Source organism: Hyaena hyaena, unplaced genomic scaffold (genome assembly GCF_003009895.1).
Source record: "Hyaena hyaena isolate Hyena2069 unplaced genomic scaffold, ASM300989v1 scaffold_184, whole genome shotgun sequence".
NCBI lineage: Eukaryota > Metazoa > Chordata > Mammalia > Carnivora > Hyaenidae > Hyaena > Hyaena hyaena.
The window spans coordinates 391,546-407,122 of record NW_024080817.1 but is presented as its reverse complement, the minus strand read 5'-3'; the positions used below and the strand labels follow the sequence as shown (position 1 = coordinate 407,122).

Genomic DNA, 15,577 nt, shown 5'->3' with positions numbered 1-15,577 from the left:
AGCAACTGCAGTAGGCTAATTACACGCCTTCCACTCCTCTCCTCTGAGAATCCAAAACGACAGTAAAGGATAATAATTTTATAAAAGAATGCGAGATCACAAGGATATCTGATATCATATCAGAACTAGAGAAGGATGTCAGTGGCAAACGGACCTCGATCAGTTTCTGGGAGGTGAAAAAAGATGAAGATGCTTGATGTGGCAGAGCGCAGGAAGCCCATCTGAAGTGTTGGGGTGGGGACATCAGGAACACCAGCTTGCCCTACTGACCCCCTGAGAGACAGAGTAGTGGCGCCAGGTGTCTGGGTGGGAAAGTTGGGTGGGAGGTAGGCAGTCTGGGTATAAAAGAGTTGGGCCCCAAACTCCCTCCATAACTGCATGCAGCCAGGTATCTTACAATGCTTCTCCTTCGTTCTCTAGTGGGGGAGTTCCCCATCTCCTGGGAATCTTAGGATTAGATTGTAGACAATTTGGGCAGAGGCTCCAGACTAATGTGCTAACCCAGAGGAGAAAAAGGAGAGGCACGGGCTAACACAAGAACCATCAAGTATACGGCGCACTGAATGCAGACCGTCAGCTCCTGTTCCCACACTGGCTGCCAGGTGTTCAGCCCACTCTCCTATCTCACACCTCAGCTCCTATCCCCCAAGCATATGAGAATTCTTCAGTGGGGAAACTGAACAGACCCCAGAGCTAAAAAGATCTACAATCACTAACAAATGTTTTTCCAGCAAACGTCTATCACTATTTGATCAAGCCAAGAAGAGTCCATAAGTTTTGAGCCTCCCTCATTGCACAACACTTTTTGGTGCCTCAGTGCTTCCCTCTTAAATAGAAATTCTGACAGAGATCACCAAGAAAAAGTCTTCAGACTGAAAAAGAGAGGCCCAACTAACCAAAACAGTAAAAAGAAACCTGGAGCAAATAGAGACAAGGTAGGGAACAGATGAAAACATTTTTCAAAAATCTCTAGAATTTTCAGAGATTTAAGGTGGTATTGTATCCAATAAACAAGAACAAGACATTACAGAAGGAGAAAAAGATTAAAAAAGAGTTCTTGGAAAAGAAAAAATTCAATAGAATGAATGGAATACAAAATGAGGCACTCTTCCAGAGGAAAAAGAGTAGAGGAGATGAAAATTAAGAGAAAAATAATAAAGCATAGAGAAAAAAATATGAATGGAGAGCCCAAATATCTGACCAACAGCATTCCATAAATGAAACAAAGAAAAGGGTGCAATAAAATTGTGAAAGAAAAAAAAAAGAAAAATTCCCAGAAATGAAAGACATTTTAAGCTTGAAAATAACTATCTATTGGACATGGCAGCTTTGTTCTAGATCTGTCTCCTGGGGCATGGGAAACAAAAGCAAAAATAAACTATTGAGACTACATCAAAATGAAAAGCTTCTGCACAGCAAAGGAAACAATCAATAAAACTAAAAGGTAACCTAAGGAATGGGAAAAGATATCTGAAAATTACTATCTGGTAAAGGGTGAGTATCCAAAATATATGAAGAACCTGAACAACTCAACACCCAAAACACAAATAATCCAATTAAAAGATGGTCAGAAGATATGAACAGACATTTCTCCAAAGAAGACATACAGATGGCCAAGAGACCCATGAAAAGATGCTCATCATCACTTACCATCAGGGAAAAGCAAATCAAAACTACAATGAGACATCATCTCACACCTGCCAGAATGGCTAAAATAACAATACAATAGACAAAAGGTGTTGGCAAGAATAGGAAGAAAAAGGAACACTCGTGCACTATTGGTGGGAATGCAAACTGGTGCAGCCACTGCAGAAAATGGCATGAAGTCCCTCAAAAAATTAAAAATAGATCTACCCCATGATCCAGCAATCATACTACTCGCTATTCACCCAAAGAATACAAAAACACTAATTCAGAGGTATACATGCACCCCTATGTTTACTGCACCATTATTTACAATAGTGACATTATGAAAGCAGCCCAAGTGCCCAGCGATTGATGAATGGATAAAAAAGATGTGGTGTGTATATATAAGGGAATATTATTTAGCCATAAAAAAGTATGAAATCTTGCCATTTCCAATGACATGGATGGAGCTATAGAGTATAATACTAAGTGAAATAAGTCAGTCACAGACAAATATAATATGATTTCACTTACATGGGGAATTTAAGAAACCAAACAAAAGAGCAAAAGAAAAAGAGAGAGAGAGAATGACAGAGGGCGACATATCAAGAAGCAGCTCTTAATTATAGAGAACACACTGAAGGTCACTAGACAGAGAGGGGTGGAGGTTGGGTGAAATAGATGATGAGGATTAAGGGGAGCACTTGTCTTGATGAGCACTAGGTGACATATAAAATTGTTGAATAATTATATTGTACACTTGAAATTAATAAAACACTATGTTAAGAAATTGAAAAAAGTTCTATATATATTTATATATACATACACATATACAAACCACATATATATTATATATAAACCATATATGTGTGTGTGTATATATATGCATATATATATATATATATATAGTTTGACTACTTAGCATACTGAGGCATGTTATAAAATTTTGTAAGAGGAATACACAGGAATACTTCCTTTTGTAAGAGGAAGAAGACCTGTGGGGGGGGGGGGGTGGGAGAGGGAGAGAAAGTTTGAGAGGGTCATGGCAAAAGAAATGAAAAGTGGAATTAATGTATGAAGAAATCTATATCCAGCCAAACTGGAAGCCCAAGTGGGACAGAATATTAAGCTTTTTGACTATTAGATTGTTAATTGTATAAACACATCACCTTAAAAAATATAGCTGAAAATCAGGGAGATAAAACTCTAGGAACAAATTTTGAAAAACAGCTCCAGCAGCGTCTGGCTGTGACAACAAAGCAGAAATCCTTAAGCACAGGGTAACAACTGGGAGCTAAGACTTTCCAGTCAGAGTATCTGAAACTTCCACTTGACAAGTAAAACTTTCCCCTTCTCATCCATGGGGAATTATGCTGCATTTCTCCATGGGTTTACGGACAACGAAATAAATGTGCTTAGCATAACCCACAAGGAACCACAAAAGGTAGCAACGTTCTGTGCACAGGTATGTTTGGAGTTTTTCACTATATTCTTTCACAGTTCAACACTATTGGCAAGATGTGAAAAACTAGAGCACTCTAGGTTGACAAAAATGTCGGAAATGTTAAAAAAAATACAAATCAGGAGACGGTATTTTTATTTGAAAAAGGTTTAGCTGAACAAAAATAGAAGCTTCCATTGTAAAATGTTGAGTCATGCAAAATGGGTGAGGATTGTACTTCACCCCAGCTGGGGGTACATTTTATAAGCAAAGAATGTCAGGGAAGCTAGGCCACGAGCCAAGGGTACAAAGACAGTTCTGAGATTCTCTGTCTGGCTCTCTTTGCAAGTCACCACACGAATTGGTGCTGTGGGTGGGGACCTTGGCAGTTTGGGCCTGAGAAAGCGGTTAAGACCACAGGGTCTTTTATGAAGATCGGCTATCACCCCTGGGGGTCAGGTCTTTCTTTAATCTGCTTTGCTCAGGCTTTAGAAGCATGTCCGCTTTGTGGAGTTATCAGGAAAGTCCAAAAATTGAAATGTGTGGTGACTAATTTCACCCCTTAGTAATACTCTTACTCAGTGCAAAGCGTATTGGTGTCAAGCTCAACTTAAAACTGCTCAAAGTAGAAGTGATTATTAAATTCTAAAGTAGAAGAAATTCACCTCTAAACACAGAAGAATGCTGGGACCTTCACCACACACCCAGATATTGGTAGCCAGCTTTTCGTTGGGGGAAATGAATCATAAGAAAGAAAACCGTACACCCCCAGGCCTGGCCACACTGTGGGGGGCAGCCGGGGTTCTCCAGATGATGAGGTTGGGACTCAGAGGACATCAACTTCTCAGGATGTGTGGTGTGGGAGGCAGGGGCTGAGGGAGACTGTTCTGGAAGGATGATCTCAAGGGCTTTCAACCAGGAAGACCAGAGGCAGTGGGGGGAGGGGGAGGCAAGGCCAGGTCAGACCCGGGATAGGGAGTCCATGCTGGTGGGCAAAGGGCTGAATCTGGGAGATTAGGCAGGGCAGAGGCTGGTGTCTGCAGATGTGTGGTCTGGGCCCTTGTGACAGCACAAGGCATGTAGCCAGTGGGTGTCTGCAGCCTACTGGGTGGATGAATCTGAGGATGGGAGACGGGAAGAGAACAAGGGGAAGAACCCTCATGCTAGGAACTTGGGGACTTGGTACTATCCTGACACACTGCTAGGAAATGAGGGGCCCTTGGGGGGTGGTCAGGCCTGGCGGAGGGCAGGCAAACTGGGGGCGGGAGTTCGGGGCTGACACATGGCCCTCTGGCAACTGCGGCTTGGCCACTGGTTCTGAGACCGGTGCGAGTGACTCAGCTCAGGTTGTACCACACAGAGAGCAGAGGCTGCTGATACTTTTCCCGCCTCGGGCAGAACTGTCTTAGCAACAGCACGGTGACTGAGTTATGAGGAATTGAGGCCTCCAGTTCCAAGAGGCAGACTCAGCCGGAAGGGCCAGTGTGGGCTGGAGTGCCCCCACCCCGTGCCTCCCGCATTCCAGGTGCTTCTGCGTCTTCACCCCTCCATGCCTACACTCATGCTATTTTTCTACTGAGAATGCCTCCTTCCATGTCCATCTGATGAAAACCTATGTCCCCTTTGAGGACTGGCACAAATACCTTCACCAGGAAGTACTCCCTGGCCCTATTTGCGATCTTTCAGGCTAGCCATCGCTTTCTTGATCTTTATAGCACCCTTTCTCAGGACCGAGTGTTGGCAGACATTCAAGTGCTTGCTGAATGTGTTTGTTGAAATTTTCTGTAGTTTTCAGTTTATCGATGCTATTTAAAGGTTAGATTTCACAGAAGGGAAATAGTTTTGGAAAATTATTACTGAAAAATCAATGTAAATTAAGCCCTATTTTCCTTCTCTTCTTAAACAATAAAATTGGAGGTTCTTTCTACGGGAGAGGGATGGTACCAAGGCAAGAGAAAAATCAATAAGTGAGTGAAACATATATTTAAAAATAGAGAAACCATGGTAATTATTATTTCCAATAAAATGAACAACTGTGGTTGAAAGGATCAGAAGTATACAGCCATTTCTTTTATAATATATTTACATACACAATACATATATATGCTGCAAATTAAGCTTTAATAAAATCAATTAAATACCCCTTACTAAAGTCTGAATCTTTGTGAAAAAGTGATTTTCCTGTAAGTGAATCAAGCTGTTGATCTGTGGTTACAGAGTTGCTTTCTAGAAGTATTCACTAAAACCCCCTAAGTGTCAGGGTGCCGGGGTGGCTCAGTCGGTTAAGCATCCGACTTAGGCTCAGGTCATGATCTTACAGTTCGTGGGTTTGAGCCCCGCGTCGGGCTCTGTGCTGACAGCCAGCTCAGAGCCTGAAGGCTGTTTCAGATTCTGTATCTCCCTCTCTCTCTGACCCTCCCCTGCTCACGCTGTCTCTCTCTTTCTCCCGGAAATAAATAAAACATAAAAAAAAGAAACCCTAAGTGTTTAAGAGTTAATTTAAAATTTTTTTTTTTAATGTTTTATTTATTTCTGGAGAGAGAGAGAGAGAGAGCGCGAGCAGGGGAGGGTCAGAGAGAGAGGGAGTCACAGACCGAAACAGGCTCCAGGCTCTGAGCTGGCAGTCAGCACAGAGCCCGACGCGGGGCTCGAACCCACGAACCGCGAGATCATGACCTAAGCGAAAGTCGGACGCTTAACCGACTAAGCCACCCAGGCGCCCCGTTTAAGAGTTAATTTAAAGGGATGTTCACATTTATGTTAATTTAAACTATTTACTCAAAAGCTACAGTTGAAACAGTTGTATATATTCAGTTTTCATTTTTAGACACTATTTTAAAGGTCTAGCACTACTGTTCCCTTCCACCCTGCACCCCTACCGTAAAGGTATCCAGTGCTTTCTTCTCCTGTGTGGCTTACCATACCAGCTTACGCTACCTTAGTGATCTCTGATGTTTTCTGACTTCAAATTCCTTAGTGAACAGACCATAGGTTGAACAAATACAATCTATGGATTTGATTTTTCAGCTCTTATCTTCAACTACAATACATACCATGAAAGCTTAATACCCACTAACCTCTGAAATGGTGATTAAATATGAAGATTCTTTAGAAGGTCACAGGTTTATGGTGTTAGTGGTGGCTCTGGGGACAGAAGCTCGAATGTCTGTGGTCACTTAGGTAACCGTGGGCAGCTTGTTCAACATCTTTGAATTTCAGCTTCCTCGTTTTAAAATGAGACAAAGCCTATTTGTCCTTCTCGACTTCAGAAGATTCATGAAAAATCAAATGAGATAATCTATGTGAAAGTGCCTTATAATACTGTAAATTGCTATGCAAATTATTATTATTTAGGAACTGTTACTGCTTTTCTGACCCAATACGATTCAGAGATGACTGAGCTATAATAAGGAATTTAGTTGTTGGAACACAAATGAATGCACACACACACACACACACACACATACACACACACACACACCAAGTACTACCAGCGTGATTAGTATCTGAGCCTAGGACATGACTAGTGAAAAAAACAAATCTTCACGGAGAACACTGATGGCCAATGAATGAATAGCAAGGGCATTTATTTTTATAAATGACAGTTGAGTTCTTTAAACAATGTCATTGGTGTCTGTAAGTGGATAGCCTGAATTTCTCCCAGCCATAACTTGTATCTCTATGAGGTCCCAGAATGTTTTTGGGTTTTGTTGTGGCACAAAAGCAATAGGAAGTGGGAAACAGCAGTGGAAATGAAGGATGAAAGACAGCATTTGTTTAATCCAGACATTGTAGAGAGATGGATTATTTGTGCAAAACCAGAGTTTATACTGTATTTTTTTTAAACCCACATAAACTTATTTGATTGTAAAACTCCCTTTACCCCTACCCCATGGGCTCTCCTATAATGTAGTTTGGACTACTACAATCAATTGTACTTGGAATCTTTTTGATATTTGTGATCCTATTTTTAGTCTCCAGATTGGACATAATTATATATCTGTGTTCAAGTATTATGTAAACTCCTGTCTGCAGATGCAAACTTATTAGGAAATTACAGGCGCGTCCTCGAGAAAGTGCAGACACTGCCACCTGCTGGACAAAGTTTAATTTATTCACAGCATTCTGAAGTTAATTTTGCTCATGGGAAACAAACTCAAGGTTTTTCAAGAACTGAATCTTAGGGCCTTACTTAGAATAAAATCTATTAAATCTCTGGGCATTCATCCTACATCTACTAAATAACATGACATATGGCAATTGCCTCCAATCATATCTCAGTGGGTTTCATTTGAAGTTGAAATCTTAGGGGCGCCTGGGTAGCTCAGCTGGTTGCATCCCCGACTCTTGATCTTGTCTCAGTCATGATCCTGGGGTTGTGGGATCGAGCCCTGCACTGGGCTCCATGCTGAGTGTGGAGCCTACTTAGGATTCTCTTTCTCCTTCTTCTCCCTCTCCCTCTCCCCTGACTGGTTCATGCTCTTTCTCTAAAATAAAATGAAAATAAAGTGGAAATCTTAACTCCATGATAATTCTGGCAAGAATTTGGGCGTAAAAACCAAGGATTTAAAAAAATGCCCTCAATGACAAGGATGATGTGTGTTTTCAGCTTCTGAAGGTGTCACTTAAGAATACTTCCAATAAACTTATTCCCTATAATTGTTACAGAAATAGTGTATTAGCCAGAATACAATTGTTCCCCTCCTCCTAAGTCGAAAATACTATTTCCTAGAGGCATACAATTTATAGGCCAGCTGTAACTGTCAAAATAAGGCTCATCATATATTCTCTCTTTCTTTCTCAATGTAGAAGTTGCAAAGACAGCCTGATGTACTGTTTCTCGCACACAGGCCCTGTTGCTGTTCTGTGGTGTGGTGGGCACGCTACTAGTTAGTTACTGAACTCTTGCACGTGAAGCTCTGGGCTCAGGGCTTTATGTGGATTTGATCAGGTGTATCGCATGACAGCACCGTGAAATGAGTTGTATTGTTTATGCATTTTATTTTTTTAAGTTTATTTTGAGAGAGAGAGCAAGTGGGGGAAGGAGGGAAAGGGAAAGAGAGAAGGAGAGAGAGGATCCTAAGCAGGCTTCATGCTGTCAGCACCGAGCCCGACACGGGACTTGGTCTCATGAATCATGAGATCATGATCTGAGCCGGAATCAAGAGTCGAAGGCTTAACTGACTGAGCCACCCAGACACCCCTTGTTCATGCATTTTACACAGATGGGGAGACTGAGGCTTAGAGGGATTATACCTTACTGTGGTGATAGCAGTGAAGTAGTGGCTTTAGCACCCAGCCTGTCTACTCCAGATTCTGTGCTCCAACCATTATGATATCCTATATTCTTGACAGAAATGCATTAGGTACCAAAAGAAAGGGATAGACATAGTGACCAGAGAGTTGGAGTTGGTCACCTCAATATCACCAACTATAGGGAAACCCGGATTCTGAACCTAGAACTCTCCATCTAGGATTCTGTCATGTCCTCCAGGTGGCGGTAGCTGCCATAACTAAACTTGGAAATAGTCAATGGGGACTGTTCAAGGGCTGCTGTTCTTTGGGGGGGGGGAGAGAAGCACCCTATAATTGTGCTAACCATCAAAAGGTAGAACATGCCACCTTAAAACATTCTACATGGTGCTTTAGTATCATAATAATACAGCCTTTAGAGATCAGTCACCAAAATTGCATTTACCCTGGGTCATATGGACAGAACCATTGCTGAGAGAGGATTAGAGTGGTCTGTAATTCCCAGTTCAGTGGTCTTTCCGGAAAGAATGGCTGTACTTTATGATACAGAGGCCAGGCTCTAATCACTTAGCATTTGTTTTAAGCCAGTCTGGCATTTTTATTGATACATGGATGAAAACTTGAATTTTTCCTGTAGCATACCATATTTTTTTCTTCAACATATTTGCTATTATTTTCTATATAAAAGTCCTCAGCTTTAAATATCATAATACAACAATGCAAATGAACTCAGAGTACATTACTATACTCCTAATAGGATGTCTGATTATCATTCATGCATAGTAAAAAAAAAATTTAGGGGCACTTGGGTGGCTCGGTCGGTTGAGCGTTCAACTTCGGCTCAGGTCACGATCTTGCTGTTGGTGAGTTCGAGCTCCGTGCTCAACAGCTCTGTGCTGACAATTCAGAGCCTGGAGCCTGCTTCGGATTCTGTGTCTCCCTCTCTCTCTGACCCCTCCCTACTTGTGCACTCTCTCTTTCTCTCTCACAAATAAACATTAAGAAAATTTAATTTGTACTCTATCATCGTTTATAAAAATACTTAAATAAAAAATATATTTTATTTAAAAAGTACCCAGTTTATGAATGAACTCTGCAGAGTTAGTATGTAAATCATTTGTTTGGAATTATACACTTTTCCTTTGTAATGGTTGGTGCCCACAGTGTCAAGGCAGCCCACAGAAGTCTAGTAAATTCCCTACTGTGGTGCCAATGTTTACATTTGTGATGGAAAAAGTTGAAAATGAATACAAATGTAATGCTAGTAACAGAAAGTATTTAAAATACAAGCGAAAAGAATTGGACACAGGAGCTTTCAAGCCTCCGGGCGAGAGAAAGGTAGTGGGCATTAATGTTAGCTCATAAAGTTCCAATGCCTGGTGCTAGGTGGTGCTATTGAACCATAACAGCTCGGTCATTTGCCAAGTCAAGGGACATTCATTTAAGGACTGTTCCTATCACAGATATTCACATGTTCTCTGCCTTTAATTAATTTGCTTATTTGTTTTGGCTCCTAACACCACTGTGATTTTAGCTCCTAAAGAAATTATGATTAAGAAACATATTGGTGGCTCCCAGTGTGTCTGTTTTTAAGAGCTAAGGAGAAAAAGTATTCCTAAGCACATTAATATGCTTAGGAACATGCTGATTTCTGTCTTTTACTCCCACATTTCGGTGGATGACTATGGCTCAGCTTTTCAACTTCTCTGGGCTGGTTCCAGTTTCGCACTTTGAAAAGGTAAGTAATGAGCAAATATAATCAAGATTAATCAATCAAAAAAAAATCAGATTGTGTAGGTCGAACAAGCGAGTTCGGCTGTTCTTACCCAGTACACTTATCTGGGATCTGGTTCTCCCTAATTCAAACTCAAACCAAGGTTGAGTGGAGTTTACTGAGTTCTCTCTTCAGGGTACTTCCCGGGATATCCATCCGCAAGTATCCATTAGCAAGTGAACATGCTAAAACTCATTGTTATTTTCCTCTTGACTACTTAATAGTATACATTTCGTCTGAGATATGCTAAATGGGTTTCCACAGAATACAGACATTACTAAAAAATAGGTGTTTAAAAAAATTTCTAAAAGCTAAGTTCCTCAAATATTTTTGGGAGGAGACAAATTTACTTTGTCAGCATACTTTCCTACAAGATATGGATGAGGTGGGGGCATTTATGTAGGAAAGTTATTATGTCGAGCTATTATGTAGGCAAGTTATTAACTTCCCTATATGGCTGGTTATTCAAACAAGCAGCACTATTTGGAAGGCATTAAGAGATATCATTCCTATCTCGAATAAGTGACAACCCATTTGACTAACAGACATAACTATTTTTACAAGTTCCCCAGACAGTCATTGTGATAAGTGCTTTTTCTTCAGTAATGAGACTGGCCTGTATATTTTTTGGATTGCTGTAGGGGGATTACTAAGAACCAGCACACACTTACAGTTTAAAACTAACAAGCTCAGTCAGTTAAGCATCAACTTCGGCTCAGGTCTTGATCTCAGGGTTCGTGGGTTCGAGCCCCACATAGGGCTCTGTGCTGACAGCTCAGAGCTTGGAGCCTGCTTCGGATTCTGTGTCTCCCTCTCTCTCTGCCCCTCCCCCGCTTGTGCTCTGCCTCTCAAAAATAAATAAATGTAAAATAATCTAAAAAAAAAGTCAAGCATCAAAGAAAAATGGCCAGCGGAGCATCTGCGTCTCATCTGGGCTCTATGGTCAGTTCATCTATAATGATTCGAGGGTCACTGGGTCCCTCAGTGTCTTAGATTTTAGTTTTTCTTCCTCCCATTCTCTAGGTTATTCAGTTATAAAATTCTTTAAAAAGGGCAAGAGCAATGATTTCAGTGGGCCATACTTGAGAATTTAGGCTAAAAAATGGGCTGAGCCAGCTCTGGTATGAAATCACTAAAGTGACTTGCGATCACTCTTTCCTTTAACCTGGTTGACACCGATGAGCACGAGAAAACAGTACAGGTGTTTGGGCTTTGCAGAGGCTCAAGTTTGAGAAGCTGGCCCGGAGTGGGTGTTCCTCTCCTGTCCCCTGCTCCAGGGGACGTGGAACTCTCTGAGACAGAGCAACTGTGACGCTGCTTGAATGTCAATGTCTCCACACAACAATCTCTCCAGAAGATGCGTGGGAGACTATAGAATATGGTGGAAAGTTCTGAGCCATCATTCAAGGGTTCATTTTGTCATATGCGTGTCACGTGGCAGCTGACAGCGACACACTGGGGTGGTAGTCAAAATATGTGGCACCCAGGCCCAGTCAGGACCTGAATTCAGAACACTTGCTGAGTGTAGAGCGTAGAGTGTAGAGTGTAGACACTGGGCCAGAGTCCCGAAGACTCCCTCTACGCCTGTGAATGATCTCTTTTGTTACCTCACTGTTGGATGAGGGGGTGTGGCAAGGGGCAGCCAGGTGGTGAGTATGGGCGCTGAGGGCAGTATAGACATATTTCACTATTTTAACCACTAATACAGCTGGACCGTGTGAACTGGCCATGTGTTGGCCTTGGCTTTATGGAAACCTTTCGTGCCACCACACAGGAGTACCAGCCCACCCTCACCCTCTCTAAGGTGGCAAGCCTCAGATTATTTAATATACTCCTGGGCCTAACTCAAAAGGATAAAAATCTTTGTAAGGTGGAAAGATTGCGAGTGAAGTCACAAGACCTAATAGTAATTCAATTTTCAGAAATATGTTCTACATGTGCTTATAGATCATGCGACAAAGGCGCAGTTTCCGAGAAGTCACACATCTAAATGGAGATAAGAGTTGAGAAGTCAAGATGATATATTCTGACAATAGCACGTAAGTCGGCTCTTGGGGCTACGGTGTTTATTTGTGGTTTATTTGTATTTAAGAAGAACGAAGATAAAACAACTTATCAGGCCCACACCCCAGACAGTGACTTTCTGTGTGCTGGGCTGTGGCACCCTGTGAATGGCACTAGTTCCAGATCCAAGGATGGACGGTGTGTGTGATGCGGACTCATCGAAACTCTTCTCAGAGGCAGGGACCAGTGTTCATTTTTTTTGACAACTATGTGTCTCCAGGATTTGGTTCACCTTTCTAAAAAAATATCTTTATGATATTTTATTTTTGAGAGAGAGAGAGAGAGAGAGAGAGAGAGAATCTAAGCAGGCTCCATGCTCAGCATTGAGCTCAATGCAGGACTTGATCCCTTGACCCTGGGATCATGACCTGAGCCAAATTAAGAGTCAAATGTTCAACCGACTGAGCCCCTCAGGCTCCCCTTGTTACCTGTTATCTCCAACTTTGTATCACACACACACACACACACACGGGTGCACACATGCATTTGCACACACATGCACTCATGCACACATGCATACTACACACTAAAATATATCCAAACAGTGGAAATAACAATGAATAACCTAAAATTTTTCCTTGAAAGAGTCTAATTTGGGGTAGGACCTCACCTTGCCCAAAGACCTGAGTTTATGTTATCTTACGGAGCTAAAAATTGGTCATAGCTCGGCTCTTTAAATTCTTTGAATTGCCCCCTGTTGAAAGGGCAGAACAAAGCCTACTTTCAAAAAGTGACTTGGGTTTATTACGCTTCTAGCTATTCAAAGCGCATTTCCTGTTGAGGAGACACACTTGCAGGGCCCACGTGAGGGTTCCTGGTCGTGTGCACGTCAGAATGTATCTCAGGGGCGAGAGCTGAGACCAGGATGGCACCCACCCGCCGGCCGTCTCCCTCCTGCGCACCCCCAGCGGTGCCAGGGGCCACCGGATGTAACAGGGTCCAGGGCTCCTCTGGACAAAGACCGGTTCACACGGGCATCAGTACCTGCCCCTGATGGAGGTGGGGTGCGAGGTCCCTGCCTGGTGGTGACCGGGAGGCACCAGGGGCCGTGTTTGGGGAACCTTTCGGCTGCTCCTTCTTTCTACCAAGCAGAAGGCTGTCTCCATTTCAGGAGAGCGAAACAACAACCAGCTGAGTAAGTATGCAAAGCTGCAGGGCAGCGGTAGATTAAGGAGAATAGGAAGGAAACAATGCTGTTTGGCTTTCTCTCCAGATACGATAATAATGAGGAAAATAAATGATGGATTTCTGGAAGTAATTATATTTACAGTGATACTACGGGCACCCTCTGCACTCACTCTCTGCTGCATTCCATTTCTTGCGTCTATTTGGAAATCATTCCATTTGTTAGAATAAAATCATAATTGCGTTTTCAATTTGCTTCTGTGTCTGTTCTATTGCCAGAACAGCATACGCCAGAGTGCTTTGCCGGATGGACGCAGGGCCCAGATATGGGATCAACGGAGGGTTCCTTCACACCTGTTTCGTCAGTGGACTCCGGCAACACGCCCAGGGCAAGGTCAATGCAAATGTTGCCCGTTTCACCTTCCAAAGGGAGAAACGGAACCATCAGGCCTTTCAAACATGGCAAGTTTAGGTCTGGACCTAAAGCTCTCGGTTTTGGCATCTCTATCTCGAGGTTTCTAACTTTTCTTTGAAGGCCAGGGCAACTTCTCTTCATTAATGGAAGAGAAGATTTCAATCCTTTGATTGGCTGAGTCCCGTTCAAGGTGAGTAACCCTCGAAAACACCAAAGAGCTTGCTATTATGAATGGAGTTACCTGGGTCTTTGTAGATACTGAGCACACCCTTGAAGTAATGAGGTAAAAATCTTTCCAGTAAAAGCAGCACGTCTTCCAACTCTTCAAGAATCCCCACAAGCAGGAAGTTTTCATTCACGTTCAGTTTTGCTCTTTCAAGGGCCCACTCACCAGGCTCCCTTTGTGGATATAAAAATGATTTTCAATCAAAGATTCATTTTCAAAATGCAGGAACAACATACCAAGAATGTATCTCTTCAACCCACCCACCGCCATTTGCCTTTCCCACCTTCTCACACTACCATGTTTACCTGTGTGCGGGGCCTCACCCCCTGAGGCCCTGGGCAAAATATTTTTTGGAAGAAGAAAACAGATACAGGCAATCAGGTCCTATAAACACCAATCAAGGGGGCGATCAGAATGGCTTTTTAATAGAAGGAACAAACCAATAAAGCTACGAGATTTGAAATCTGAAACTTAATTGATAACAGCATGTCTATAGAAATCAAAATCGGTTTCAGGTCACGTCTGCTAATCATCTTATTCTTTTAAAGAGTTTAAAGACAAGTTTTTTGTTTTATTTTGTTTTCTGTTTTTTTTTTTTTTTTTTTTTTCTACAGAAGGAAAATGGCCTAATTTCATCTGCAGGGCAGATCTCTGAGCCAAGTGCATTTCTGTGAGTGGGGAAGGGAAGGAGTCATGGGAGCTGGGCTCCAGGCATGGCTGGCATTTCCCATCTGAGGGAATTTGGGCAAGCCAGATTCCGTTTTGAAAAACTGTAATAACTCTAACGCAGCTCAAATAATTGTCAAAGGGGAACAAGAGGACATTTTGAAAGACTTCTGAAAATCATCATGTGTGCACCAGGATAAGTTCTCTCCCCAAGATTAGGAAATATATAATTAAAAAAAATACTTGAGGGAGTTAGGATCATGTTTCTTGGAATAAATACCTTCCCTGTGACAGAAAGTGAGTCATGTGGCCCCGAATCTTCCAGTGACTGAAGCACTGACCATGAACCAGGAGGCACTCAAACAGGGGTGAGGAGTGGAGCAGGGAGGCCTCCTGAACTCAGGAAGTTTATGATAAAGCTGATGCTTCTAGTCCCCAAATTCAGACCTTAAAAAAAGTCCTGTGTTACAGGAAACTCAGCAAAGCAGCAGTAACAACACACACATAATAATTAAAATGAAGCAGCAATCACCGAGCAGGCCAGAAGTACAAAGGTCCTTCTGAAACAGTTTTTCTCTCGATCTTTTGAGGAACACACTGGCCTTCTAATCAGTGTTCCCTTTGCGGGGAAATGTCACTTCTGGGTAGCAGAGTTTATTTTCCATCACGTGAAGATAATATCCATTGTTACTATCTTTTTTTTTTTCTCCAGGCTATATGTTTGTCAAGTACAATGAATTTAAACTGTAGCGAGACCAGACTCACCAAAGGCATCTGTGTCCCACCCGAGGCCCTGTGATTAGGTGGGGATTCCTAGCCACTGCCCTAGAGACACTGATGCAGGAGGTGGGCAGACCACCCTCTGAGGGCCTGAGCACCTGAGTGAGTCACCTTCTAAAGAAGGTCTTGCATCCACGTATGGCTGAGGAGCTGAGTAGGAGAAAGCCCTTTCCTCTTTTCCTACTAGGTGTGTCTTCTGAGAGAGAG

General features: G+C 42.4%; 1 protein-coding gene across 2 annotated transcripts in view; it reads right to left on the bottom strand.

The window, feature by feature from the left end:
• UST (uronyl 2-sulfotransferase) overlaps positions 1 to 15,577 on the bottom strand; it is a 302,745-nt gene that overhangs the window by 36,136 nt on the left and 251,032 nt on the right. For both annotated transcript variants that reach the window (XM_039240941.1, XM_039240940.1), the window contains exon 7: positions 13,940 to 14,097. In XM_039240941.1, the coding sequence (XP_039096872.1) occupies positions 13,940 to 14,097 (158 nt within the window). The remainder of the gene's footprint in view (positions 1 to 13,939; positions 14,098 to 15,577) is intronic.